This window comes from Dermochelys coriacea, chromosome 10 (genome assembly GCF_009764565.3).
Source record: "Dermochelys coriacea isolate rDerCor1 chromosome 10, rDerCor1.pri.v4, whole genome shotgun sequence".
NCBI classification, from domain to species: Eukaryota; Metazoa; Chordata; order Testudines; family Dermochelyidae; genus Dermochelys; species Dermochelys coriacea.
Window position 1 is genome coordinate 42,426,939 of NC_050077.1, and position 20,112 is coordinate 42,447,050.

The window sequence follows — 20,112 nt, forward strand, 5'->3', positions numbered from 1 at the left end:
ATGCCTTGAGCCTAGGAACTGAGTAAAGGTGGGTACCCTAGAGCAGTGGTTCTCAACCGGGGATCCGCGAGCCCTTTCAAGGGGGCCGCGGGGCCCCGTAGCTGAAGGCCCAATCCCCAGTGCACCCTCCCCCACAGGGCTAAAGCCAAAGGAGGCATGGGGCAAAAGCCCTGGTCTCCGGTGCCTCCCCCCGCCCAACCCCGCGGGGCTGAAACCGGGGGAGGCGTGGGACTGAAGCTTCAATCCCAGGCATCCCCATGGGGCTGAATCCTGGAGCCCCTAGCCCTTGTGCTCCCTGTGGGGCTGAAGCCCTGAGCCCATGGTGGGCAGAGTTGGGTACATGGAGGGCATTGCCCCAGCCTAAATACAGCTCAAGATCAAGGCAGTCCCGGGGGCAGTTCCACACTTCCCCCGAGTCCCCCCGCATCTTCTCTCCCCGCCCCCGGCCAGGTCAGAGGCGGGAAGCCAAAGCCGGGCAGTGAGGGACAGCTGCTGTTCTGGCTGGTGCCATGGAGCAGGCAGCCGCAGCATTCCTTCCTCTACTGCTGGTGCCCCAGGTTGAAGCTGCTCCTCAGCTTCCCCTCTTTGCTCCTGCAGAGGCAGCCAGTAAGAGCCCCCCAGGTGGGGAGACCCAGCTCCGTGGCTGGCAGACCCCTCAGGGAACAGGGACTACGGGGAGCCCTCCCAGCACACAACCCCGAATACCACTCTCCCTATACACTGAGCTACGCCCTCCCTGTACCCTGAGCTACCCCTCTGCCTGCACACAACCCCTAGTACCCCTCTCCCTGAGCTATCCCCCTGCCTGCACATAGCTCCAGCTACCCCCTACATACACACAGCCCCTAGTGACCTCCTCTCTGCATCCTAAGCTGTTTTTAAACTTTTTGAGCTAAGCCCCCCACCTTTGAGTTATAATTTTTGGTTGCGTTGCCCCCCTCAACCCAGGCAGGCTGGGTGGCGGTGGCGAGCCCTCCCTAGACCCTGCCATGCAGAGATGGTTCGAGCCATGCTGTCCCCTGTCCCCCACACAAATAGAAATCAAACTGCACCTATGCCCAAAGCCCTTGCCCCAAGGCCCCCCCACCAAGCCCTGGAGTTTTCATAGCATGTCGAGGGGGGCCTCAGAGAGAAAAAGGTTGAGAACCCATGCCCTAGAGTATGAGGGTAAGAGAATTTTGTGTGGGTAACATAGCATGTTTGACTTTCTTAAGTTTATCCTTAAGTCTGAATTTCCTGGGTTTATAACACAGATTTTTGGGACAATTACAACATCCCAACAATTACAAGGTTAAGTTACTCAACCTCAACTCCAGGTTAACACTTTTTAAGCTGTTTGCAGTGTTACTATAGCCGTGTTAGTCCCAGGATATGAGAGGGACAAGGTGAGTATCTTTTATTGGATCAACTTCTGTTGGTGAAAGAGGCAAGCTTTCAAGCTCCACAGAGCTCCTTTTTCAGTTCAGTTTTTATCTGGACATGTTAATTGAAGAAGTCTATATTGTGACAAAATAGAACATTAATTCAAATATATTAAGGAATTTTAATATTTAATTTTAAAGGATCTATATATTACAATATTCCATTTATATTTCCAAATATAAATAATACAGACTATCTTAATATCATAATATGAGGCAGACTTGAAAATTCAGTCTAAAGCTATACTAGTAAGATCAGCAAGTGCAACCAGAGCATGAATAACAACTTATTATGGGAAAAGGCCAGGATCTAGGCCAATGAAAGTCAATAAGGGGTAGAAATGTTCAAGGCTTACCTTCAGGCTGAGTCGCCACCTTTAGTGGTACTGAGCTCTCTCCAGGGCCATGTTTGTTTTGAGCCACAACTCTGAAAACATACACGGTCTCTGGCATCAGGTTTTGGATTGTCACTTGCATCTCTCCAGGACGACTTGTATTTTCAACACGTTCTCTTTAGGAAAGAAAAGATTTGGGCAGGAAAACAAAAGTGAAGATTTATCACTGATTAGTAAAATGACAGTACAAATCTAACAGACATTCTGTTTGCATACATCTAATAAGTAATTGATATGATTAATTATATTATATTGATTACACATTAATGTTAATATGCCAAAAGCACTGAAGACAAACAGCTTCTAGTTCTGCAACTTCATTTTGAACAAACATAGCAAAAAAAAAAAAATACACACCATCACAACGAGGAGAGGGGGAAAGTACTGTTTTGTTGGATTGTCTATTCTTCATAACTAGATAATAATTCAACTTTAAAATTTGTCATAGAAGTCCAAAGCCCTGGGAGAAAAATTAAGAACCATTTAAATTGCTTTGGTTATTAATTCAGAGGATTGTTTTTAAAGCATCAGTTTAAGATTCTTTTTTGAGCTCAGATTTGATTTAGTTCATTCTGGTATTTGGACATTTTTTGTACAATGTCTAAGGCTATGTTTGCAATGTTGTCACTTTCACCAACAGAAGTTGGTCCAATTAAAGATATTACCTCACCCACCTTGTCTCTAAGAAACAGTACAGCACATAATATCAAGCAGTGATCTTAGATGACCCTTACAATACATGGCCCTAAAAGTCTAGTTGTGACCACTAGTGTATGTTTAAGTTTACAATGGAGACTCAATCCTTAACTTTTAATATTTAACAGATTTTTTCAGTTCATGTCACAACCTCAAAGTAAAACTTCACCCATTTTGATCAGCCCAGGAGCTTGAAAGTTCACGTGATGAAAAGTACTTTTCCAAACTAGACTAAAATGTAGTTTTTAATGACATTTGGCTTTTCTGAGTTTAGCTATAGTTATATTGCTGAAAAGTGACATTACTGGGGACATTACTGACAGTGGGAAAAGCCCATAATCAGACTAAAACTAGTTTTCTATCTCCTCTAAAACAACAATTTTATTCAGTCCATGTGGGGACCTGAAATGCATAAAGATGTGAGTGGCAGCCTTTAAATCTTATCCAAACTGGCTCAGAGGAGGTAGGTCTATATTATAGTTAACTTGAGGGATGTGTCGAAAGGATTCTTTAGGCACCATCCACACAAACTATAGTTTATAATCACACATTTGAAAATCACTTGCTCCTGATCTTTTAAAATTTCATTTATTTGGGCTGCTGTGGATGTAGTGTAGGTTAGATAGACTTCAAGAGAGTTTTTAATATTTTGCTGGAATTCCTTTTTAATTTTTTTTTTGTGACTGGCTAAAGATGCAATACAGTTTAAATTCAGTATGGGGTGTTGAGATTTGTTACAGATCAGCAGATGGAACTAGAGAATAGGAGGAGTTACTCCCTAAAACAACACCTATTGGCAACTAGTGGGGAAAAAAACTCCAGTTAGAGGAGACTTCAATTTGGGAGATGAATGCTGAAGGCCTCATGTAGCCAGTAGTAAAACATCGTTAGACTTTCTAAAAATTATATATGATAATTTTCTAACAAAAAAGATGTTGCACCAAACATGAAATAACTATTTTGGACATCTTTATGACTGATAAAGATGAATTAATCACTGGACTGGAAGCTGATAATTTCCTGGGAACCAATGATCATGACCTGATGACATTCAATATGGGCAAATAGAGGATACCCTCAATCAGTAATATATATACTTGATGCTTCAAGTTTCTCAAAGTTGAGGAAATGAGCAAAAATGATTGGGAGGAAAAATTTAGACAGAAAAATGAGTGTGCAAATTGGGAGTTTTTAAAGAAGAGTTTATTAGATGGTCAAAAAGCCTCAATTCCATAGTCAAGAAAGAGAACAAATTAGGTTAAAAGCCCATCCTCGTTCAGTGGAGAAGTGAAGGAAACGGGCACGGGTCACTTGCTGGAGGATTCTCTGCTCCTTGAAGTCTTTAAACCATGATTTGAGGACTTCAATAGCTCAGACATAGGTGAGAGGTTTATCGCAGGAGTGGGTGGGTGAGATTCTGTGGTCTGCATTGTGCAGGAGGTCAGACTAGATGATGATAATGGTCCCTTCTGACCTTAATATCTATGAAACAATCAGAAGTTTAAATAAAAAGCAATATATAAGAAATGGAAAATGGGAGAAGTAGAGATAGAAGTTGATATAAATTAAAAGTTATGAAGTGCAGAAAATTGATAAGGGAAGCTACAGACACCATGAAAAATCCATGGCTGGCAGGGCTACGGACAACAAAGAGGTATTTTTTTTTTAAAGCATATTAGGAACAAAAGAAATTATCTCAATGATATTACTAGACGGAGACTGTGATGAGGAGTACTCCCCACTCTGGCCCCGCAAGAACTGAATTAGACCAGGTGGGCCCAATCAGCTGGAAGCAGCTAATTAGAAGCTCACCTGTGAGGGAGAGGCGGGGTTTCCACAAAAGACAGGAAACTGGAAGCAGATGGGACTGTAGAGAAGGAGTCTGTAGTCACTTCCTGAAAAAAAGGGGTGGGACTGCAGAGATGAGTTGTCTGAAGTTACTCCCTAGGAGGAGGGAGTGAAAAGACTTGCAAACCCACAGGAGTGGGAAGAGCCAGGAGGTATGGAAGCAGCTCAGTGAAAGGCAGCAAGATGTAGGGAATGGATCTTGGCTGCTGTGTACAGGGTCCCTGAGCTGGAACCCTGAATAGAGAATGGGCCTGGGTTCCCCTGCCAGCCACTGCAGGAGTGGCACTGTGAGGTAGTGAAGAGAACGACTGCCTGAGATTGCTGGAGAGCAGGAACTTCGATACACTCCTCCTCACCTCCTCCCAAGAAAGGGAAACCACAATCGTGACCTGGCCGGATGGCTGAGTCACAAAGAGGACAGCTGTGTCTCCTGAGAGCAAGAGAGGGGCTTCAGAGGAGAACTGATAGGGTGTAACTGCTGGAAGGGGCATCAGCCTGATTTAGCTAATCCCCAGAACCACCATCTAACAGTGAGTACAGCAACCCCATTACAGAGATAGTGAAATTGTTAATAATGTTGCAAAAAGGCAGAAATGTTCAATAAATATTTCTCTTTTGTATTTGGAAAGAAGTAGGATGATGAAATACTTTCCAGTCCAGTAGTAAGTTAGACATCAGCCAGCCCAGATAACTTCCACCCAAGAGCTGTAAAAGAGTTGAACACAGAATGCAGGTCACACGTACAGAAGGGAGAATTGTATTCTGGAAAGTAGTGATTCCAAAGGATTTAGCAGGCAGAGTGGACAAACAAGGGAACATGAGCTGCCAGTGTGGTACTATGGCAAAAAGGACTAATGCAATCCTTGCATATATAAACAGGGGAGTAGGAGTAGGGAGGTGACTTTCTCTCTTTATACAGCATTGGTGAGCAGGTCTGGTATCCACATTTTTAAAAGAATGTTGAAAAATTGGAGAGGGAGCAGAAAAAAACCACAAAACTGGTTACAGGGCTGGAGAAAATGCCTTAAGAGTGTGAGATTTAGCTCAATCTGCCTATTTTATCAAAAACAAGATTAAGAGGTGACTTGATTTAAGTACCTTCATGGGGTTCTAATGGGTTCTACAGAGCTCTTTAATATAGTGGAGAAAGGCTGAACAAGAACCAATGGCTGGAAACTGAAGCCAGAAAAATTTAAATTAGAAATTAGGCACATTTTTAAACAGTGAGGTTGATTAACCACTGGAACAAAATTACCAAGGGGAATGGTAAATCTCCATCTCGTTATCCTCAAATCAAGACTGGATGCCTTTCTGGAAGATATGCTTTAGCTAAGCACAAGTTATGCTTTAGTCACACATTGTTACTGAGCTCAATACATGGGTAAGTGGGTGAAATGTAATGGCCTGTTGATACACAGGAGGTAAGACTAGCTGAACATAAACTCTATGAAGTGTCACCTGTGTTATCAAAGGAGAACTAAACTTACGTTTATTACCATTAAAGCAACAAATAGTAGACAATGAAGTAATTTTTAAAAGAGATGTTTTGTAGGAGACCAGGCTAAGGTGCCACATTACCCTGTCCAGAGGATCTAAGTGATATAAAAGGGCAAGTAATCTGAGCCACCTCTGACAAGATATTGAAGTTCATCCACAATGCTGACCTTTAGTGAGTTATATTCTAGCTGGGAGAACAGATTATGCATGTCTGAATATTATGGCAACCAGAGGGGCTAGTGCCCCCAAACTCAGGAAACATCAATTAGAGCTACAAAACAGCAGAAAATGCCTCTACAGATACATTCAGTGTGGGAGTATGGTATTGAGGACTGTCTTATCCAGCTCAAAATTGAAAGGAATCATTAAAACCTAAAAATCGTCAGTAGTTATTTTTATTTTCAAATACATTTCATTTTTTCCATGTGAATTTTTGGCCAGCTGAGTGTTTTAAAAATATCATTTAAATACTCTGTTTTGTTTGCCTTTTTCAAACTCTTCCGCTTTCTTCACATTAAAATAAGAGCAGTATTACAGAAGTAGACATCAGCAACTGCCTCAGTGAGTTAATAAAAGGAAAATGTTAACATGTTAATAACATCCTTTCCCTCTTGATTAGTACATTTCGTTTAACTCTGCAGCAGAGGGCAGACCATTCTCACACTAATGATTACCTGCTATTAACTCATTTGTGCTGAAAAGGGAGAAAAAAAGTTTCTCATACAATTTTCCCCTCTTTTTCCACACTGCCTTCAGGTCTGCTTTATATTATGGAAAAACAGTGCAATGAAACCAGTTTTAAAAAAAGATTTTTAAAAAGTTTCAGCTAGTTTTGTGCCCAAGTGGAGACTGGTTTTCAAAACTGTTTTCAAAACCATTTTTGCCTAGATCACTACCGCAATATTATACTCTGTCTCCACTGAGGAAAAACTGTGCTCCCTAAAACCAGTTTTTAAAATCAGTTTATAAAAAGAGTTTCCCACCACTGTTGCTTTGGTAGCGTAGAAGGAGCCTTAAAAGAACACACGCAACTTAATTTTTAATTGACTATTTTTTAAAATTTCAGTTTGACAGAGTATCCTATTAATATGTTCTGAACTTTAAAAAATACTTTTCTGCTTTTTGATGTTTATAGAGGTCTTTTCAGCAAGAGAGGAGCTGACTGACTATTCAGTGAAACTGACTGTCCCCAAAGTGCTATCAAACTGGAAAAACAGAGAAATAGTTTTTCCCAACTAACTTTTTCAGTTAGAGTAGGTACAAAATTTTCAGTTGGCAGTGCAATTTTGCAAATTGATGGGGTCCCTTTATAGCCTACATTGTATATAATGATTGATATTTAAAATACACAAAACAAGTATAATCTGACGATGTTCAACAGCTGTGACTATCTCATTGACATTCAAAATATATCACATTTTATCACCCAAATGTAAAATGTACTCACTAGTTTTACCTAAAAATGTAACACTCAAGTTATTTTGCAAAATTATGAAAATAAAATTCTTGTAATGGAAAGGGAACACTTATTTACCAGAAATTAGTTATGTGGATATGTCAAAGTATTATAATTTTCAGTAATAACAGTATACAACAGCATGTTAAAAATATGTTGAAATAAGTGTAATTAAGTGATACATAAATCTTTCATTTATACTCTTTCTTAGGGAGTCCTGAATACCTTTACGAGCTCCAATGTGTTTAGGTACGCATAATAGGTAACATAACAGATGTATGATATGAATAACTATATTACCCAACAGAACATTAAGGCTGTCCTATCTCACTCCACCTAAATTCCCAGACAAACAGCTTTGTAAAATGGAATTAAGGTTGCAAATAGTTATCAACTACTTCAGGGGAAAAAAGCCCTCAAGCGAATACTGTCATTTTCTCAAAAAAAGCTACAAATGCTAGCCTGGAAATTCAAATTTAACGTTACACTTGAAAGAATCCAAACATTAGGAAAGTATTATTGAAACACCAAAGCCACCCTAGCTCTGCCTCATCCCCATTCTCTGCAGATCTATCCATTGTACCCACATGGAGACATTTTGCTGGACGTATTAGGAGGAACAGACTATTTGCAGAGTTTGGAATTGGTGGAGTTGAACCCTGGAGGAGATGGAGTTAGTATTGTCCATGTATTTGGTATATGCAATTTACACCACTATCTTGTACCATTAGCTATCTAATTAATGGTCCACCTCTTAAGCAGTCTGTAGCCCTGACACAGTAGCTAGATGTTTATGCAAAGTTTCACAGTACGAAAAAACACTTCTGCCCTTGAAACTTGTACACACTTTGGGAAACTAACTTTATTTTGGTCATTTTTAGTGACAAGACAAAAAGGCAGGTACGACTTAGTGATTTTTAAGGAAGGCAGTACTTTATCTTCCATGGGTACACTTAATGCCCTGACTGTAGCGACATGAAGTCACGTGCCACAATTTAAATGTGATTCCATCAATGAAAGCAGGTCACTTCTCCACACTGAAGTCACTGATGTGAGATGAAGATGATGGTAATGGTCCAAGGACAGAGTTATTTCTGGTTTTCAGTTCTGTGAGCAGTGATACAGAAACAGAAAAGATGGCTTCTATAGATTTCTACAATCGTGGGTGTGTGGTTTCAAGTCCAACTATGATAATCCACACAGCCCCTCTTGCCCATGTAGCTTCGTCTTTCTGCATCCAGATCCTACTGTTAGAAGAGAAATATTGTACGCTGGGATGGAGGTACTTAAAGATTTAGTGGATTTATCTGGGGAATAGTTCCTAGACCATTAGATAGGCCCCAACTGCTCACTGCCTCCATCTGGCTCTCTCTGATCACTCACAAATTAGTACAAAATATGACACAAGGTACTCTACTGCTTGCCCCCTCAAGACAGCTTTCCATATCTATTACCTCCTCACATTGCATCTGTCAGCATTTGGACCATGTGGAATTTATATAATCAAAAACTGCTTTGTAATAATCAGGAGTAGTGAAAGCAGACAGAATAGTTATCTGCATAAGTAGCTGCATTGCAACTGCTTGTTTTCAGTTGTTTATTTTCTATAACTTTCAGCTCTCCTTTTTAAACTTATTCTCTGCCTGAGGATGTTTTTTTAAGCAAGAAAATTGATTCAGCTTCTTTGGAATATGAGGAAAATGGAAAATATAAGCTTTCCTCTTTTTTTGCAACCTTTTTTTGAACAGCTCTACAGATGAAGCAGCTGGTAAGTGAAAGCTGACATTTGGTATGGTATTACTGCTCATGAGGAGTGCCTGAGCATTGCAGTGAAAAATCATACTCTGATCATGAAAAGTAAATTTTTCAGTCTTATCATTAAGCTTGTAAAGTGAGCAGCTAAGATAGGCCATGCCATGTCTATGTGTGGCTCACTTCACTGTACAGAGAAATTCAGTGAAAGTGAAACATTGGTGGATGGGCATTCTGCAGGAACCACCTAATTTGCTGCTCATCTTGTATAAAGTAAAAGCTGCACACATGATTACAGTCTTCAGTTATGTAGAATGGATATTCCAGTGGTGTCCAGACAAACAATTTCACATTACGGATTTTTTTCCTACTAGTTTTTCCTCTTTTTCCTGTAGGCATTCTGTTTAAATAGCTATGTGAGAAGAATGTTAAGTTTTCACTGTTAGTCACACAGAAGTCAGGAAATGACAATGCAAGTACAATTGTCCCTTTGTATATACACACTAAGACATAGTCCTTAATTACATGATCACAAACTGTAACAATGAATGGGACTAGTAGCAGAGTAAGGTACTATCAACATGATCAAGGGTATGAGAATCTGGCTCTAAATTGTTAATATACATACTTGGCAGAAAAGACACCTCATGATCTGGTTTTCAAAAGTGCTGCAGCACTATTTCCACTGAAGACAAGGTGGGTGAGATAATATATTTTATTAGACCAACTTCTATGGTAAAGCTTATGCTCTAATAAATTTGTTAGTCTCTAAGGTGCCACAAGTACTCCTTTTCTTTTTATGGTGAGAGAGACGAGCTTTTGAGCCACACAGAGCTCTTCATTTAGGTCAAAAGAGCTCTGTTTGGCTCGAAAGCTTGTCTCACACCATCAGAAGTTGGTTCAATAAAAGGTATTACCACACCCACCTTGTCTCTCTAATATCCTGGGACTGACATGGCTACAACTACACTGTAGTTCCACTGAAGTCATTCCAACACCGTTAAAAGTCAAATCATAAAGCAAAGATATGTTGGCTCATTATGACTCTGAAAATAGTACAAGTATATAGGAATATAAAAATGTTAAATATTAAAATATATGTGGACTTAAAACAAGAAAAAATATAATATATTGTTTTATTCAACAAATAGAAAGTGATCATGTGATTAAAGACTGTTTCATAATAGATATGCAAGAGGGGACAGAGTTACCCTTGCACATGCAACCTTAACATTGGGATTTCATAATTTCTGAGTAATTAACTATGTAATTGTAACATTCTCTTAACATTTTAAAAAGTGGATTAACAAACAATTCTGCCACAAATCCGTACAACTAGTCAAAGAAGCCAGTCTGCATCAAAAAGTGTAATGGGATACCCATTGTCAACTTCACCACTCTTCTGTCTGAATATTTTTTTAGACTACTATTGTTAGAATATCTAAGATTAGTGTAACAGAGTTTCAAGAAATAATTCTCCCCACTTTTCAGTTTGTGCATAATCAGTTTCCCTTGTTCATTTGATCATTCTCTGCAACAATGAACAGAAAAAAAATTTAAACAGGAAAATGTGATTGCAAGTCACAAAAAAATGACCAAGGGACTTGGTAACAAACAAATACCTGAAATTGGCCTTAGCTAAGAATTTTCAAATTTTTTTTTTTAGTGTGTATTGTATTTTAATATAGAGATTGTCTCATAACCCACTTTACAAAGAAAAGTAAAGTACCTTAAGGCTGTGAAATTCAAAGGGTATTAAGGGGAATTCAATGGAAGTTGGGTGTGTGACTTCCAAGGTATCTCTGAACATCCCAGTCTTAGCGTATGTTGCAATGAAAGATAGCAAACACTGGAGATGGAAATATGGAGGAGCTAGTACTATGTGACAAATCTGCTCTCTGAAGACTATCAGCAGTCCATGCATCTCAGCTTGAGAACTTCTGTTCTTATTCATAGTTTTAAAAAAATTGATTAGATTTCAAGTTGACAGTATCCTTTCTAAAACAAAGTTGGTATTTCTATGCCAAACCTTTTTCTAATTTTAATTTGATTCAAGATGTGAGTGCATCCCATTTGTTGCCCGATATCTTCCAAATTCCTTCTCGAATCCTACCACAGAATTTGTTTGTGAAATTTCAAGCAGATTGGTTTAGGTAGAGTGAAGTTAGTGACTGTGTGCATGACAAGAGTCAAGCTTCGGATAGAGGACTAGCTTCAGGCTCTGAATGGAAGATTAGTTTCATTGTTAACTAATATAATCCCCTAATAAACAATGCATTTGAACAATTGTTTGCTTAATTAAGTTCAATAGAATCAAAATTCAGCCTAAACTGGATAAACACTGGCAACTTGTTAGATCATGCATAATTTGAATATGGTAAGGCAGTTAGCAACCACACATTTTTAACAAGAAGGCATAGAATTTGAGAGGACGATGGCCATATCTTACTTTTTATCTAGTTCATTACATATTCTTTTAGCTTCTTATTTAAATTACACAAAATTTTCTAGCCATATGTACACGGATCTCCAGGTCCAGCTTTCATCTCAGGATCTTAACACTTTACAAATGTTAAATTACATAACACCCTTCTAAAGTAGGTAAACATTATTATTTTTATTTGGCAGAAAAATACACTTATGCAAGGAGATTAGCAACAGAGCCTGCAGGAATGCTGACTGGGCTGTGTCCACCTCACATGAGGTATGTCTACACTGCAATAAAACACCCACGGCTGGCCTGCATCAGTTGACTCAGGCTCATGGGACCCAGGTTGTGGGGCTATAACATCGCAGTGTAGACATTCAGGCTCAGGCTGGAGCCTGAGATCTGAGACCTTCCCCATTTGCGGGGCCTCAAAGCCCAGGCTCCAGCACAAACACAAACATCTACACTACAATGTTATAACCCTGCTGCCTGAGTTAGCTGATGTGGGCCAGCTGCAGGTGTTGTATTGTAGTGTAGACATACCCTTAGGCACTGATCCAGCAGGATTCTTAAGCAAGTGCCTAACTTTAAACACAAGAAGTCCTACTGAAGTCAGTGATACGACTCACATGCCTAAAGTTAAACAAATGCTAAAAAACGTTGCTGAATTAGGGCCACAGCAGAATTTGTGTGGGCCAAACTAAGTGAACCAAGGGGGGTATTAGCAGCAAATCAACCCCTGCCTACATGGTAATGCCCTGGAGTTTCTTAGGTAATTCTCTGAACATTAAGGGATGCTTCTGCCCCTTTGCTCAGGAGAGAAGCCATTCAGCACTTCCTGGTTCCTGCTGTCTTATTTACACAACTGAAGACCCTGAATTGGGGGAGGCAGGCAGGCATTCCTAGAAAGTTGCCCCGTGAGTTCCCAGATGGTAGAGGCGCCAGCTCCCTGCATCCCCTGAAGATCCCACTGCTTAAACTGAGTATCAACTCCTGTTTACCAAATAGGGGAGCTTCTACCTCATGGTGACATTCTGCCATTCTGAGCAGCAGATCCTTTTACTAAGAAAGCTGGATGGATTGAATTAAACTGAAAAGGAGTACTTGTGGCACCTTAGAGACTAACAAATTTATTAGAGCATAAGCTTTCGTGAGCTACAGCTCACTTCATCGGATGCATTTGGTGGAAAAAACAGAGGAGAGATTTATATACACACACACAGAGAACATGAAACAATGGGTTTATCATACACACTGTAAGGAGAGTGATCACTTAAGATAAGCCATCACCAACAGCAGGAGGGGGAAAGGAGGAAAACCTTTCATGGTGACAAGCAGGTAGGCTAATTCCAGCAGTTAACAAGAATATCAGAAAGAAAAGGAGTACTTGTGGCACCTTAGAGACTAACAAATTTATTAGAGCATACGCTTTCGTGAGCTACAGCTCACTTCATCGGTACATTGGCCAAACTGGACAGTCTCTACGTAAAAGAATGAATGGACACAAATCAGACGTCAAGAATTATAACATTCAAAAACCAGTTGGAGAACACTTCAATCTCTCTGGTCACTCGATCACAGACCTAAGAGTGGCTATACTTCAACAAAAAAGCTTCAAAAACAGACTCAAACGAGAGACTGCTGAACTGGAATTAATTTGCAAACTGGATACAATTAACTTAGGCTTGAATAGAGACTGGGAATGGATGAGTCATTACACAAAGTAAAACTATTTCCCCATGGTATTTCTCCCTCCCACCCCACCCCCCACTGTTCCTCTGATATTCTTGTTAACTGCTGGAATTAGCCTACCTGCTTGTCACCATGAAAGGTTTCCCCCCCTCCCCCCCCCCCCCCCCCCGCTGTTGGTGATGGCTTATCTTAAGTGATCACTCTCCTTACAGTGTGTATGATAAACCCATTGTTTCATGTTCTCTGTGTGTGTGTATATCAATCTCCCTTCTGTTTTTTCCACCAAATGCATCCGATGAAGTGAGCTGTAGCTCATGAAAGCTTATGCTCTAATAAATTTGTTAGTCTCTATGGTGCCACAAGTACTCCTTTTCTTTTTGCGAATACAGACTAACACGGCTGCTACTCTGAAACCTGAATTAAACTGGTGAAGCATTGTGCCAACACAAGATTCATGAATAATCAGCACTACGATGATTTTAATGGCAATTCTTGTACATAAAGAAGTCAACAGTCACTAACAGTTACCACACTGTAGTATCTGGAATCTGACAGTATGTCTCTGGTTTTAGAACATGAAATAATTTCTGCATTTCAGATATTGTGGTGTGGTATCTATTGACTGTTTAAGGGCTAACATGGTGCAAGAGTTTACCACACTATCAGCATCCCATAGGTGGCGATAAAGTCCACAAGCACTTTTAGCTATTAAGCAGTCTGCTCAAAGTATGCAACTGACCCTTTGCAATGATTCAAAACCAGGCTGATGCCCACTTCATGAACACGCTTCAGTTTGAAAACTACCAGTGTTTGTTTTCCAAGTATATTTTACTTGTCCCTTGAAAATTTAGCCCTGAAACAAATATCAAAGACTGCCAATTGTAATTGTTTCTAGTAAAACTTTGGCAACCCCTCTAGCCCTTCAAATTTTGAACACTGTATGGAGCCACTATATATATATATATATGGAATTAATTTGAAAACTGGACACCAACAAATTAGACCTGAATAAAGAGAGTGGATGGGCCACTACAAAAAAATAATTTCCCTGTTCTGACCTTCTTGTCAACTGTTTGAAAAAGGCCACCTTGATTGCACTGGCCTCATTAGCACTACAAAAATGATTTCCCCTCCCTTGGTATTCACCCCTTCTTGCCCACTGTTGAGAATAGGCCACTTCCACCCTAATTGAATTGGCTCGTTAGCACTGACCCCCCACTTGGTAAGGCAACTCCCATCTTTTCATGTGTTTTGTATTTATACCTGCCTACTGTATTTTGCACTCCATCCATCTGATGAAGTGGGTTTTAGCCCACAAAAACTTATGCCCAAATAAATGCGTTAGTCTCTAAGGTGCCAAAAGGACTCCTTGGTTTTTTTTGCTGATACAGACTAACATGGCTATCACTCTGAAACATATATATATATTGTTTGCCTGTAGAAACTAGTGTGAAGGGACTGTATTTGAGTTGTGAAAGGATGCAGAAAACTGAATTCAATCCAATTCACAAGCATAGATCTTTACCTGTTTATACCTTCCTTGGTGTAGAATACCGTATAGGTGAGGTTGTCTCCATGAGGATCTGATGCTGGTGTCCGCCATGTTAGTTTGATGAAGCGAGTAGAGACGAGGGAGGCCACGACATCCCGAGGGGCCGAAGGCAACGGTCCAGTTGTGGCAGGTGCTAGATGGTCAGTAGTGGCACTGGTCAGTGGAGTAGGAGGTAATGTTGGGATGGCAACATCTTGTCATGTGCAAACATTGGGGAATATGAAGGGCAAACATCACGACGGTTTAAAAAAAGAAAACAGAAAAAAAAACAAAAGAAATAAACAAAACCACGATGGGAAACAAAAGAAAATGAACACACAAAAAAGGCCATTAAACTGAAGGCTGACATGCAGGCAAAAGGTAACTACTGAAAACTAATGGGAAATATTAAAGGACACATCACTGTAGAGCAAGCAGACCAAATCTCCATTGTAATGGAAGTGGCAAGGGAAGGGGAAGGGTGAGAACTGAGGAAAAATATCACCTCATAAGAGACACATCCGTGCCCAACAATATTTTTCATTTTTTGTGAGAAATAAAAAAAAAATAACGTTCATTTGCTATTCAATAGTACATTCAAACCTGATTTTCTATTTTACTTTGTTAAAATGTGGTATTAATTTGTACTAGACTCAGTTATAAAAGGTAATCTTTGGATTATACAAAGATCATTGAAGAAGCACTGCGAAGTTATCCAGTTCTGATGTGTAAATTATGAAGTAGGTTAGCAGAGTTCCAGTCACTTATCAAACTATAGTGTCATCTACCTGCTGCATAGTACCTTGTAATTGGTATCTGAAGGAGTTTGGGGTGTAATACAATCAATACATGTGATGCAGTGATATTCTTCCCATGAAATTTAGACAGGAAGGTTGTGTTTTTTCTCCAAGATGCTCCTAACTTCCACCCAAATCGGGTATTTCTTTCCAACAACTAGTTACTTCTCATTGTTTATTAATTTTTTCAATGACAATTTTAAAGGGTATTAACAGAACCACACCTAATCTTGCTTCATGACATGAAGAATATGATGTAAACTTTGTTGTAGAATGTCTTGTATGTCATCATATATGATACCTCTATACTAATGGTGAGACAAATCTCTTGGATTAATATATTAAAAAGTGGTAAAGTGTAATCTGATGCATGTTAATAGCAGTCGCTACTATATGTAAATAGTTTGATGCTAAATCCCATTAAGGCAATCCATGCAAGCCTCCACTAAATGTAGTGCAAATATTCCATGTAGGAGAAGCCCAGTTACATGAAGTACTATGGGCTGTGCATGAAGCAACTCTGATTGCTAAGGTCACCTGACATTTTCCATTACAAGATTTTTTTTTTCAGTTGCTTACAACTTTATTAAAAACTTAAACCATTCAAGTTCACTTGTTTTTGGAAATGTCATCTAAAATGTCATCATTCAGCCATTTCCAAAAATGTGGTTAGGGAACAATACGTATTTCTAACACTCTTACAAACATTTTGTTGAGAAGTCATGTGGACCCTAAACGCAGGTGTCTAGAGGCAAAAAGTCCAATTCATTAACTGTCCACTTTCCAAGCTGTGTTATAATACTAAAATAATAGCAAAGTATTATTGGTCCTTTATAGTTTTTCTGAAAATTATTTTGTACTTTGTTTTACATTAACCACGTGTGAGCTTAATCATCATGTCCTAAATATTACTGATGTAAAATCTGAATCAGCACTAGTTAAATAGTCTGGCAATATTGTGATTGCTTGGATAATGGAGGTGTTTTTGACCTTCTTGGAAATCAGGATTAAATTGGTATTTACAATAAGCTAAAAACATCTTTGATGCATGCTATGTAGCTTGCAAGCTTTACATTTAACTTTTGACACTTTAGTATAGGTTCTGGTGTGAATTATTAAAATTTGGAGTTTGCCTCACTGTTTTGCTGATGGTACACAATATGCTATTATTTTTTTTTACACAGTTATGATATCAATAGGAAAAAGGAGGAAGTGACTGATTGTTGTACATTAGAGGCACAGAGGGACAATTGCAGTATTGGCGGATGATAAGCACCTCTATCATGAGTGGCAAGGACAAAGCTACAGACACATCCACAGAATAAAATAACGTTATAGTTGCATGAACGACACACAGGACAGCAAATCAGCGCAGACACTGAAAGACAGGGCTATTGATAGTGTTACTAAAAGAACCTTCATTTTAAATTCCAAATATGAAAATTGTCAACAAAATATCCTCTCAGCCTTGACCGAGCAGAACTTTCTGTTCTCATAGTTTCCATTTCTCAAACTGACAATGGCTAAAGCACTATATAAAATACACTTACAACCATGCTTAGAATTTAATTTATGCTTCGTATCACTTTCATTTTGCAGGTTCAGTCCTTAAAAAAAAACAAAAAAAACCAACCTACAACTCGCCATGTTTTTATGGTGCTAGAAGTGATATTCATTGGCTGATAGCCTAGAATATTTGCTTTTATCAGACCTACAGAATGTGACAAAGTCTATGATGAGAACTACTTAATATGAAACAATCACGCACAATGTCTCAAAAGACCTCTGCTTTTGTTGGTTAAGGGACCACAGCAAATAAGTCTCCATCTCTCTTCTATCTTCTCCTTTGACTGTGACCTTGCATTCCCTTCACTGACTGGGCCTTAACTCCGCCCCACATATCACATATGCCATTCTACCTATCTCCACTATAACTGCCACATGATCCACATCTGCTGAAATCTCCTCAGCCCTTTTTTAAAAAAAAAATCTCCTCTCTGACCTTGTTTACATTGGTAATGTTTGGGAAAAGCATAGGTGAAGCCATCATGACCACTAAATTCTAGTGACACTGACATTATTGCTGGGATACTGTGATCAGAGTCTATTTACTTTAAGAAGAGTAATTTTCAGAGATTGTCTAAGGCACCCAGAACCTAGGATAGGTGTGTTTTTGCTGTAGAGTAGTAGAAACTGAAATACAACAGACTAATAACTGCTCCAAATACCAGCATGAACAGAATGCCATTGGCTCTTCTCAGAAAAACTATGTAGTACAGTCAGCATTCCCATCTTCAAACAACTCCACTAGGCTCTCAACCATTTCAGAATCCAATCCAAGCCCCCCGCCCATATCTTTATGGATTTCTTACAGACCGTGGGCCAGATTCTGGTCCTCGTTCTTGGGCCAAATAAGAGCTGCAGCAACCCAGGAGAGATGTGGGTGTATGTGGCCTTATACTGCTTCACCTCGTACTCCTAGGTATATGGGAGGTACCAAGGGATAAAGGGGGCAAAGCAGGAGAATAGCATTCATCAAAGTGCTTAGGTGCATGCTTAATCTTAATCATATTCATAGTCCCATTCAAGTCAGTGGAACTCCCCTGAAGCTCATATTTAAGTACCTGCCTCACTGGACTGTGTCCCTAATCACTGACACCCTTTATGTTCCCTCAACACAATCTTGCCATTGTGGATAAAAATGTGGTAGTGTTCTGTATAGCTCCAGTATTCATGAATAATCTCCCTGCTAGGGTGACCAGATTAAATGGACAAAATATTGGGGGAAGCAAAAAAAAAAAAAAAAGCAGCCAGAGCGGCCAAAGCCGCAATATGGAAACAAGAAAAGGAGTACTTGTGGCACCTTAGAGACTAACAAATTTATTAGAGCATAAGCTTTCGTGAGCTACAGCTCACTTAAGTGAGCTGTAGCTCACGAAAGCTTATGCTCTAATAAATTTGTTAGTCTCTAAGGTGCCACAAGTACTCCTTTTCTTTTTGCGAATACAGACTAACACGGCTGCTACTCTGAAATATGGAAACAAATGGCGTCCTGACTGTGCATCGGTCGGGACGTGGGACAAAGAACTAAAAATTGGGACAGTCCCAATTTTATCGGGACGTCTGATCACCCTACTCCCTGCATAGCTGAAGACTCATTTTAAATTCCAGTTGAAAACCTATTTTTCCCCTGCAGATTTTATTTCCTTTCCTTCTACTTTTATCATGTTACTTCATGATTTAATTCCATGAAGTACTTTGGGATTCAGTTTGTGTGAAGAGTGCTATACAAATATCAAGTTGTACCGTACTGCACAGAAGCCACATCAGGCAACCATACGTCTTCTGAAGTGGTAACTTCTGGTCCATCCCCGACAGATGACTGCTACGGGGTGGCATTTTCATAAGCACTTAATTGTCTGGAGCCTAAATTCCATTCCAGGGGGACTTAGGCCCCTAACTCAGTTAGGCACTTTTGAAAATTTTACCCACATAATTCCACATAGCATTAATTTCATTGGCTTAACACTCAAAGAAAGTTAATCATAGCCACCCTTTTAGTTGCTCAGCCTAATTCCAGGAAGAATAAGGGAAACAAATATCTGCTATGAATTTAAAAAGAAAAAAATTTAACTCAGTAGCAAATCTTTTTCCACAATAGCAGTTCTCCCTCTTAAAATCCAACTCTTCTTGACATTCTAATTTCAAAATCTGTATCTTCAGATTACTTTAGATCAGGGATCGGCAGCTTTTGGCATGCGGCCTGTCAGGGAAATCTGCTCGCAAGCTGGGATGGTTCGTTTACCTGCAGCGTCTGCAGGTGCAGCTGATCGCAGCTCCCACTGGCCGCAGTTCTGTTCCAGGCCAATGAGGATGCGGGAAGTGATGGCCAGCACATCCATCAGCCCACGCTGCTTCTCGCAGCCCCCATTGGCCTGGAACAGCGAACCGCGGCCAGTGGCAGCTGCGATCAGCCGCACCTGTGGACACTGCAGGTAAACAAACCATCCCAGTCCACCAGCGGATTTCCCTGACGGGCTGCGTGCCAAAGATTGCTGATCCCTGCTTTAGATTAATGTTTTGGCTAGTGTATGATGTCTTGGCAATATTGTCAGGTGATTTGTTTAAATTATGAGCTCTTTGGGGCAGGGAACATGTCTTATCTATCTTTGCAAATCAGGTTAACCATGTTAATTAAAAAAGTTATATATAGGTTTTTAAATAACCAAACTGAAACCAAAGTAACTGATGAAATCTGCCCATAAAAAATAGCTCTAATGAATTTTTTTTAAATTCACGTTTAATTTAAAACGCATTCCACTTATTAATATATTCATCTCTACATATAATGAAATCCATCATTTGCTTGAAGTAATCTGTACACCGTATTTGAGGAACCTGAGGGCAACAAGCCGAAGCATCTGGGAGAGCTGCCAAAATTTCCAGGATTAACAAAAACTCAGTTGTGTCCTTGTGTAAGACTACAGTCTGGAAATACTTCTCCTGACAGCATTGTAGGTAGATCACTCAAACACAACAAAAACCAGCGGGGTATGAAAAATAAACCATGAACCAAATAAATGCATGAAGGACTTGTAA

General features: G+C 39.7%; 1 protein-coding gene across 30 annotated transcripts in view; it reads right to left on the reverse strand.

Moving 5' to 3' along the window:
- The window catches only part of NEO1 (neogenin 1), a 499,518-nt gene that overhangs the window by 103,342 nt on the left and 376,064 nt on the right, over nucleotides 1-20,112 (reverse strand). For 17 of the 30 annotated variants that reach the window (XM_043493234.1, XM_043493232.1, XM_043493229.1 and 14 more), the window contains exons 8-9: nucleotides 14,711-14,930; nucleotides 1,778-1,932 (exon numbers count right to left, since the gene is read on the reverse strand). In XM_043493234.1, coding sequence (XP_043349169.1) covers nucleotides 1,778-1,932; nucleotides 14,711-14,930 — 375 coding nt within the window. The remainder of the gene's footprint in view (nucleotides 1-1,777; nucleotides 1,933-14,710; nucleotides 14,931-20,112) is intronic. The other 13 variants (XM_043493238.1, XM_043493237.1, XM_038419530.2 and 10 more) reach the window with 1 other exon arrangement.